This window comes from Magnolia sinica, chromosome 6 (genome assembly GCF_029962835.1).
Source record: "Magnolia sinica isolate HGM2019 chromosome 6, MsV1, whole genome shotgun sequence".
NCBI classification, from domain to species: domain Eukaryota; kingdom Viridiplantae; phylum Streptophyta; class Magnoliopsida; order Magnoliales; family Magnoliaceae; genus Magnolia; species Magnolia sinica.
Window position 1 is genome coordinate 87,116,322 of NC_080578.1, and position 9,666 is coordinate 87,125,987.

The window sequence follows — 9,666 nt, forward strand, 5'->3', positions numbered from 1 at the left end:
GCTGTGTGACTAACCTCGTTAACATTTAACCTGCAACTGATCATTTGGTAGAGAGATTTAACTGAAAACTTGCCGGACTTTTCTTCTAACCACCACATCAATTATCTTTGTAAGACCAAAGGGCACGCCTTGCTCAACATTTCCAACAATCTCAACAACTCCTCTACCGCTTCCTCATTTAAGTTTCTCCTAGGCTCCTTAGAAAGAATAACACCTTGCCACGGACACGTTAACCTCTTGCAAAAGCCCTGCTAAAAGGGGGAGCAACTTCCTCAATTTTTTATCGTGTAGCCAAACATCCTCTCATCTACACCCCTCACCAGTACCCAAAGAAATCCCCACTCCTTCCCAAACCTAATTTTTTAGCAAGGTCACCACTTTCTAAAGAAACAATGCCCTATACAATGATGATGCCTTAATCCACCAAGAAGCTTCTTGAAATCCATACTTTCTTCCCACCACTTCTCCCCATAAACTATCATCTTTGACACCAAACCTCCACACCCACTTACCCAATAATGCTAAATTCATCTCTCCCAAGACCCTAAGACCGGCTCCTCCTTGATCCCATGGCTAACATACTTCCTCCCACTTCAAAAGATGAAACTTATGCTTTTGTTTTGCCCCCTTCCACAAGAAAATCCTGCCTAATTTTGTAGTGCTTCTCCACCACCGCTTTCGGATACTTAAATAAGGACATGTAGTAGACTTGTAAGTTAGACATCACCAGCTTAATAACATTAACCCTCCTCCCAAACACAAGTGCCATCTCTTCTAACTTATAACTTTCTTTCAAATCTCTCGATTACTTTATCATATAGGTGTTTGGCTAGCTTCCCTATACATATTGATACCCAAGATATGTAGTCAGAAATGAACCTTCCCTACACCAAAGATCCTAGCAAAAGAACCTATTCTTCCCTTGTCAAACCCACTTCCAATAATTCATTTTTACCAGAATTAACCTTCAAACCCAATACCACCTCAAAACATACTACAATCATCCAAAGATTATCAACCTTTGATTCGTTTGCGTCACACATAAGCAATGTATCATCCGCATATTGTAAGTATGATATTTGAAACTGAGAATTATTAAATTTAAAACCTTGCACTAGGCTAATTGCTACTCCTTTATCAATCATCCTGCCCAACACCTCCATAACTATCACGAACAAGTATGGCAACAAAGGATCTCCTTGACACAACCCTTTTAACACTTGAAAAAGCCCTTTAGAGAATCATTAACCAGAATAATTTATAATAATAAAAAAATCCGATTTAACACAAACATGAATCCACAATTGCCATTTCTCTCTGCACCCCAAATGACCCAACATATGATAGAGAAAGTCTAAATCCATGTAATCATAAGCTTTTTTAATATCCAATTTGCAAATAACCGCTTTATACCTTTCATGTTACAAGAATCAATAACTCATGAGCTATCAACACGCTATCCATTATCTAATGTTAATCTACAAAGACCCTTGTGACCTGGATATCACTTCTCCTATGACTACTCGAAACCTTGATGCTCGGATTTTGGCCAAAATCTTATCAAGGCTCCCCAAAAGACTAATTGGTATAAAATCCCTCAAGCTTTCCACCCCTTCTGTTTTTTTAGATTAGTGCAACAAAAGTGGCCCCTAAGTCCGCCGCTAATACTCTTTTTTCTTTTTTTTCTTTTTTAAATTCGTTTACAAAATCAATCACATCCACCTTTAATAGATCCCAAAACTTTTGATAAAATGCAATCGGATAGCTGTCAAGACCAGGGGTTTTTCACTCACCAAATCCGAAATGGTTGCCTTTATGTCCTTAACTTTGAAAGCTTCCTCTAGAGACTCTACCGCCTCCCACAAAATAGAACCCAAAGGGAGATTATCAAGTGTCGGTCTTTCCCAATCTTCCATAGACAAAAGCTCCCTGTAAATTTTTACTATCGATGCGCATACCCTTGCTTTCCCTTCAACCCTTTCCCCCTCAACCACCACACTTTTAATTTTGTTGTTCCGAGCTCGCACACTAGCCATTGCGTGAAAGAATTTCATATTTTTGCCTCCCACTTTTAACCAAAGAGTCCTAGAATATTGTTCCCATTTGATTTCTTCCTTCCTAAGCTCGCATTGAACTTCGCCCTACGAATTTTTCTCCATGCCATTTAATCAACTGAAAATTCACCTCCCTCGTCTTTTACGTTATGCATCTGAATTTCTTCAAGGATTCCTCCTCCGATTCTTCAAAACCACTTTTTCCCCAAATATATATATATATATATATATATATATATATATATATATATATATATTATCTTTCCCTTAAGCAAATTTAATTTCTAGAAAAGAGAGAGAACGAGCCCACCCCAAACTGAGAAAGAAGACCCAGATACTTTCACCTTATCCAAGAAACCCTACACAACTAAGGAAGCAAGCTCGAACATAAAAGGACGCAGGCCCCAATCCTCATCTTTCATCTCTAAAAAGATCGGGCAGTGATCGGATACTGGCCTAAACAAAACTCTTTGAAAAACTAAAGGAAACTTTTCAACCCAATCCGTTGAGAGCAAAAACCAATCCAGCTTCGACTTAACTGCCTTAGTATGACCATTAAATCATGTTGATTTTACTTCGCCCATTGGTAAATCTACCATGTTATTATAGACTATCCATTTCGAGAAATTCCTCATGCTTCTGGTTATACGGCTGCCACTTGATTCTTGAAAAGAGAATCTCACAACATTGAAGTCTCCTCCCACCACCCATGGAGACTATTGTTTACTCTGGCATGAATCCAATTTAGTCCAGAATAATTGTCATAAGCTCAGTCTATTTGGCTCGTACACAACTGTAAAAACCCACTTAAAACCTGATAAAACCTCTTTTAATAGTAGAAATAGGGAGAAATGCCCCTCCCAACTATTCTCCTTTGACCACAACTTTGAGTTCTAGATAGTTAAAATTCTACCTATTGAACAATTTGTGTTTTACGCCACCTAGCCTTTGAATTTCCCCTATACAACAAGTCCACTATTCTCTGATCATATGACTGCAACTTTGATTCCTGGAAGTAAAGTGTTTTGTATTTATTACAATATGGCCATAAAGGCCGATACGTATACGTAATGGCAATGACCATTACACAATACGGGGATGAAACAGGGCAATTCGCTTTTTTGGGGCTATAACGGCCATTATGGAGCATAACGGCCCCCATAACGATAAAAAAAAAAAAAATGACAACTTTTTTCTATTTAAATTCATTTTTTCACTTTTCTCATTCTAAAAACTTTCTTAGATTATTCTTCAGCAGATTTCCACCACTCTTACCATATTTTTTAGGATTAAAATCATAGATTGAAGCGATTTAGGTGAATAGAAGCTCCGAGGGTTTTTTTTTCCTTCAAAAAACACGTTATTTGTGCCTTTTTTAAATTTATAGTTCTAATGCTTGATTGTGATGTGTAAATATTAGAGACATGTAACCATGTTCATAAATTCACCAAACAAACAGATACAACACTCTCGCCAAAAGAGTAGAGTATTACACTCCCATAAACATGTTCAAAAAAAGAAAGAAAAAAGAATACATATTTGGAATATTTATATTATTCTAGATTTTTAAAATATTATTCCAGTACTTTTCAGGCAAAAAAAAATAAAAAATTCAACCATTATGGAGGTCGCAATGGTCATTATGCCCCTCGTATCGGCCGTTACGGCCGATGCCCATATTGGTAACAGTGGTGACCGTTACGACCACCATTACCTATACGAAATACCTTGCCTGGAAAGCTACTATCTAAGCCTTGTATTGTTTACAATTATTCCTAATATGTGCCCTCTTTTACGAACACCCCAGATGACGCACATTCCAACTTATTATCTTCATAGAGAAATTGTGTTTTCCCTTCTCTTTGTTGAGCTCCTCTCTTTCTTCTACACCTCATGAGAAACTGCCAGATCAACCATTGCCAAACTCTATGTCGATGCCTCTTCATCATCCTCTTGCTTCTATAGATCTAACAATGACGACAGAGTACTGTTACGAATCATCCTCATTTGGTCGGAACTTTCAACTTACTACAGCTTAACGTAGACCCCATTGCACTCTCCAAACTCTATCTAATCCTCCAATAATTTCGAAATGGAAACGTTCGATTGCTCCTGAAGATATTCTCTCTCCTAGCAATTTGAAGTCGAAAAAATTAAAAAAAAAAAATAAATAAATAAAAATAAAAGAAAAAAAGAAAAGAGAGACAAACCACCCTATAGTTATATTAATTTCAAGCATGTGTCGTCACTACTTTCCCCCATTTATGTGAAGCAAACCACACATGTGGCTCCCAGTTGTGTTAACAGAACCACTCGCGAGACACCTTCCACACGCAATGAGAGGCCCACATTAAAAGTTCCTTTCAAAACTTCACTTTTATTGTGTGACATCACCATCACATGTCACCATTCTCTTCTCCTTCATTAAAACAAGAAAAGTACCCTACGCTTATTGCTTGACCTCTCGTTCGAAGCATCTTCACCCCCCCACCCCCCCCCCCCCCAAAAGAGAACAATGCCCGTTGAAAGCTTCGGCCATGATTGACATTGGTATCATTACTACCACGCATCAACACCTCCTCTTTTATTCCCCCCACCTTTCTGCCCACCAATGAGGGACTTACAACACAACGATTTATCATCCATTGCTCGATATGGTGTTCCATCATCTTTGACGTCTTGATTCACTATCAACGACGAGCTCGAGCTATCTTTCTCTACACCTATAACCAACTCCTGAGATTCCTTCTGCAACTTTACAAAAATTCTATCATTTTTTACTCTATTCAAATATTTTTCGGCACCATTTGCAGATTTTTCTTCCTTGTTTAGATTCTAGCAAAATGAATTTTCTCACAATATTCGAACAACAGAACAATCTCTGCTACCATTTTGATACAAGCCCCGATTTCTGTGAACACTTTGTTTATCCAAAATTTGAAAGGGAGGTTCCAAATTTGGATACAGACTTTGTTTTATGATTTGAGTAAATATAAGCAAGAGGGTGGGGGACGTCCAACAATAGCTCTCTCTTCCTTTCCCATTCTCTCTCTTCCCTTTTCCACTTTTTCTTCTCTCTTGCATCAAACTAGATGGTATTAGAGCGGTAATCGATCAAGTTCCAATCACTTTCTTTTCCCTTACCTATTAAAAACCTTCTCTTCCTTCCTTCATCTCCTCTTGTGCTAATGGCTTCTTAAGAAACTTAGGGTTATTTCTAGTGCACTAGCCTCTTCAATGGCCTATGTGTGAATGGTGGTGGTAATGTGTACGTGATCATAGTTCTTTCTAGTATTTAGTTAAGGTGTATGGGCTGATTGGTGCACCCTGTATTGTGTATGCATTGTGTTGGATTGTGTGGCTGAAGCATTCAAGTTTCCATAAGCATTAATCCTTCTATAGGCATTGTACATCCATTTCTTCTGGTTTTTATTGCCTCTATTTGTAATGGATATGAAGAGTAAGCAAAAATCAGGTTCGTAAATCCATATGACTTTTTGAGGGTTCAAATATCCACTATCAAGTTAAATGGCCAGTATTCTAAATCTATACAAGTGTTAACAACCAAAGGGAACAATAGGAGAAATTGGATGAAAAGAAGTAAATATGATGAATGGATTTAGGACAATGCTCAGATTGTGACGTGCTTGTGGAATAGTATGGAAATGTTTGTTAAAGATGTTTCTAGATATGGAAAATAAGGTTTAGGATTCTCCATGAGTATAGTTGTAAATGAGTTGAACCGAGACGAGCTTGGCACAACTTGGCTCGGCTCAGCCAGTAGCTAACCCCAGCTCGAACTCGGATCGGCTCGGTTCTTGAGCCTAACCGGCCAGCTTGGCTTGATTCAATCAAAAGCTCGAACAAGTTCGAGCCAAGTTCACACATAGAGTGCACCTTCAATTTCACACAGAATGTAAAACAGTGACAACACTTTACAAGTATTTCATCAGACACTCAGTGAGCAACATCAAAATCAAGATATGAAGGCAGTCTTATAATGTAAAGTTTTTTTTTTTTTTTGTAATGATTTGTTTCGTATCCATTCCTTCCTCGCCACCATCCGATCCTATGGAGAATGTATGCACCAGAAACAACACTTCATTGAGTCATTTCATCAAACACTTGGCGAGCAGCATCAATATCAAAATAACCAAGTCATTGAGCCAATTCAATCTGAGTCGATTCGAGTTAGGTTCGATCTGAGTCGAGTCGAGCTCGGGCAAGCTCGAACTCAACTTGAAATTTTTTCAACCTCTAAAAACCAACTCGACTCAATCCGAATCCAAATTCGAACTAAGGCGAGTTGAGCTTTACCAAGTCGAGTCGAGTGAGATGACTGAGCTAACTCGACTTGTGTACAACTCTATCCATGAGAGATGTATTCATAAAAAACAAAATAAAAATAAAAACATCACTCAATCCACACCAATTATTTGAAGAGGTTTTTTGCTTTCCAACAAGAAGATAAATCGCTAGGTGAATATTATTGGAAACTAAAAGGAACATGGGAGGAGTTGAATGTGTATCAACCTCTTACAAGCAAGGTATTCCCTAACGGTAACAGTGGTCAGAACAGATACCATTGTCACAATTATGGTATGGGTTGTTACAGCTTGAGAGAGGGAGAGAGAGAGAGAGAGAGAGAGAGAGAGAGAGAGAGAGAGAGTTGATGTTGAATCGACATTCACCAAATCACCTCTTTGTGGCCCTAGGGCACAAATTTATGAAGCATTCCCAGGTATTCTTGACCTTTTTCGTCCTCTGTGAGCAAGCCCACTAACATAGTTGCGGTGGATGCATCCACCGAAAAATGTCTTTTAGCCATTTCCCCGAGAAGTTGCATTGCCCTGAGGGTCTCATTCTTTTGTAGAAAGCCCCTAATTAAAGCATTGAAGGTGACACTGTCTGGTTGGAAACCCTTCTCTTCCATTTGCAAGAACAATCCATTAGCTTCCTCCAAAAGCCCTTCTTTACAGAGCCCATTGATTAACATGTTATATGTCCTAACATTATTCCCCAAGCCCGTGGTGGAGGCCCAACTGAAAAGCTCCTTCGCATATTTAAGTTCCCCAGCGTCGCACATCCCATTGATAAGGACATCAATAACTTTATTATCTGGTTGAATTCCTCTAATTTGCATCTCATTAAGTAGTTTCATTGCCTCAACAGGACGATCACTTTTACACAGCCCATCCATCAAAATTGTGTATGTGATGAGATCCGGACATTGTCCATGAGCTTGCATCTCATTGAAGAGCTCTTGTGTAGCCACAATTCTCCTAACCCGGTATAGCCCACCTATAAGAGTGCTGTAAGTAGCAACATCGGGCTTCAATCCCTTGCAAGGCATTTCTCGGAAAAGCCAAATAGCCTCGTCTGCCATCTGCTTCTTGCAATAGCCATTGATTAACATGGCATAAGTCACGACACTAGGCTTATGACCTTTACACACCATGTAATCAAATATCTTTAAGGCGGCATCCATTTGGCCAATAAAACAGTAGCCATTCATCAATGCACTATATGTGATTACATTAGGCTCCTCACCTCTCTGGGTCATCCATTCTAGTAATCCATGGGCTTCTTTAACCATTCCTTCTTTGCAAAGAGCATTCACCAATATGTTGAAGGTTGTCACATTGGGTGAGATTCCTCGATTCGACATTTCCTCAAACAGACTCATTGCTTCTTTCCACTGCCCTAAATTGCATAGTCTATGAATTAAAGAACTGTAAGTGAAAACATCCGGCTGAATCCCTTTACCAACCATTTCTGAGAAGAGGTTAAGCGCCTTGCTTGTGAGCCCATCTTTGCATAGACTGTCGATGATTGTGTTATAAACAGCAAAGTTAGGACTACATTTAACCGCTCCCTTCTCCATTTTCCGAAGCAACCCAAGAGCCATTCCGTTGTTCCCCGACTTGCAAAGATCGTCAATTAGTATCCCAAACGACACCACATTATAAGGATATCCCATTTCTACCGTCTTCAGAAAGAAACTACTCGCTTCCCCAATCCGCCCTTCCATACAAAACCCCTTAATAAAAGTAGCCAGAGTCACGACATTCGGCTCATGGCCACGTTTCAGGATGTTGCTGAGAACAGCGAAACCGGAACGGACCCCATTCAAGCGGCAGAAACAATTGAGAAGAATGCTCCAAGTATAGATATTGGATGGGATCCCTAACCAATTCATCTCCCGATGAAAAGAAATCACGGTCGAATAGTGTTTCATTTTAGCAATAGTAGTTAACAGGCGATTAAAGGTCTGGATTGAAGGCAGCGGCTGCGTGCGGACCATACGATTGAAGAGGCCCGCTGCATCCTCTAACCTCACAAAAGCACCGGCTCGAATCGAATTGAATAGATCATTCACCAAATGGTTGAATTGGGTTGGAGTCGGGATCTTGTTCTCTGTGATTTTAGAATCAAGGGCAGAAATGGTAATTTCAATAGAAGCTGGAGAGGAGAGAGTTTTACCCTTTTGAGCAGCGGCAGCGGCAGCTCTTCTCGATGACATTTTACGAAATCGAAGATTTTTGAGAGAAGAGGAAGGGTGCAACGTGTAATTCCTGTGGTCGGAAACTATGTGGGGCCTACATAGATGACCGTGAAAAATCACTCCGTCCATCACGTTGATTCCTGGAAAGGTTTCAACGGTGGATTTCATTATCCATACGTTTTCTTATGGCATGGCCCACTTGAACTTTGGATATGCTTCAATTTTAAGGTTCTGCCCTAAAATTATTTTAAAAAAATGGATGGACGGTATGGATAAAACACATACATCCACGGTGGGCCCACAAAGTTGGGCTGAAAGTTGGGCGGGTTCAACCCGACCTACCCGACATTGGGTTGGGGTCGGGCATGTATCGGATTTGGTCTAAGCTTAGGCTATATAAACACTATCCAGTAAAAGTTGGGTTAGGTGTCGGTTAAGGTGTCGGGTTGCCCAACCCAATCCAAACCTGATGGATATATAAGTTATAAATTATAATTGAGTGCGGGTAATCAGTGTTGAAGGAATAAGAAATTCTAATGTTATTGGGTCTTATTGGTCCACGCCATTTCCAATGACTCAAGCTAACAAGACTTGCTGGATTTCTCCCTCCCAAATATATATTTTAGCTTATTTGTTTAGAAAAAATGAAATTCTTTATGATAAATAACGACATATAAAATTTATAAAATCATAGGTGCAAAAAATAATGCATGTATTGAAATATAATAGACTAATATAATAACTAAGATATTAGTATGTATCCACCTGACCAAGCCTATTGGCCCCACAACTAACGACTATCCAGTGTACGAACCAGATTTCGAGGCCTCGGGTCTTACAGAGCCCGCTTGGGTTGAGCTTGGGTTGAGAATTCCCAACCTGAGGTTGGGTTAGGGTTAATGTATAGGAACCTTGAGTTGGGCTAGGGTTTAGCACCAATCCAACCCAACCGACTTTCTGCCTTACCAGAAAGTTTACTCTGTACATTATATCCTACTAAGTTACTGGGTATGTAATCCGCTTCCATCTAGTCGGACACCAGGTGACACCTGCCTTAGTGTGTCCGTGTGTTGCGTGTAGTGGGACCTAATGTGATGCATGTCTTTT

The 9,666-nt window shown here is 39.6% G+C and overlaps 1 protein-coding gene across 1 annotated transcript; it reads right to left on the bottom strand.

Annotated features, from left to right (window-relative positions):
* Nucleotides 1–6,532: 6,532 nt before the first annotated feature.
* LOC131249696 (pentatricopeptide repeat-containing protein At1g63330-like) lies at nucleotides 6,533–8,577 on the bottom strand. The gene has a single exon (XM_058250470.1). It carries the CDS (start codon nucleotides 8,575–8,577, stop codon nucleotides 6,766–6,768), a length of 1,812 nt encoding a protein of 603 aa, XP_058106453.1. The 3' UTR covers nucleotides 6,533–6,765.
* Between the last annotated feature and the right edge of the window lie 1,089 nt (nucleotides 8,578–9,666).

Coding starts and splice junctions, on each gene's coding strand:
- LOC131249696 (XM_058250470.1), bottom strand. CDS start 8,577: ATGTCATCGAGAAGAGCTGCCGCTGCCGCTGCTCAAAAGGGTAAAACT.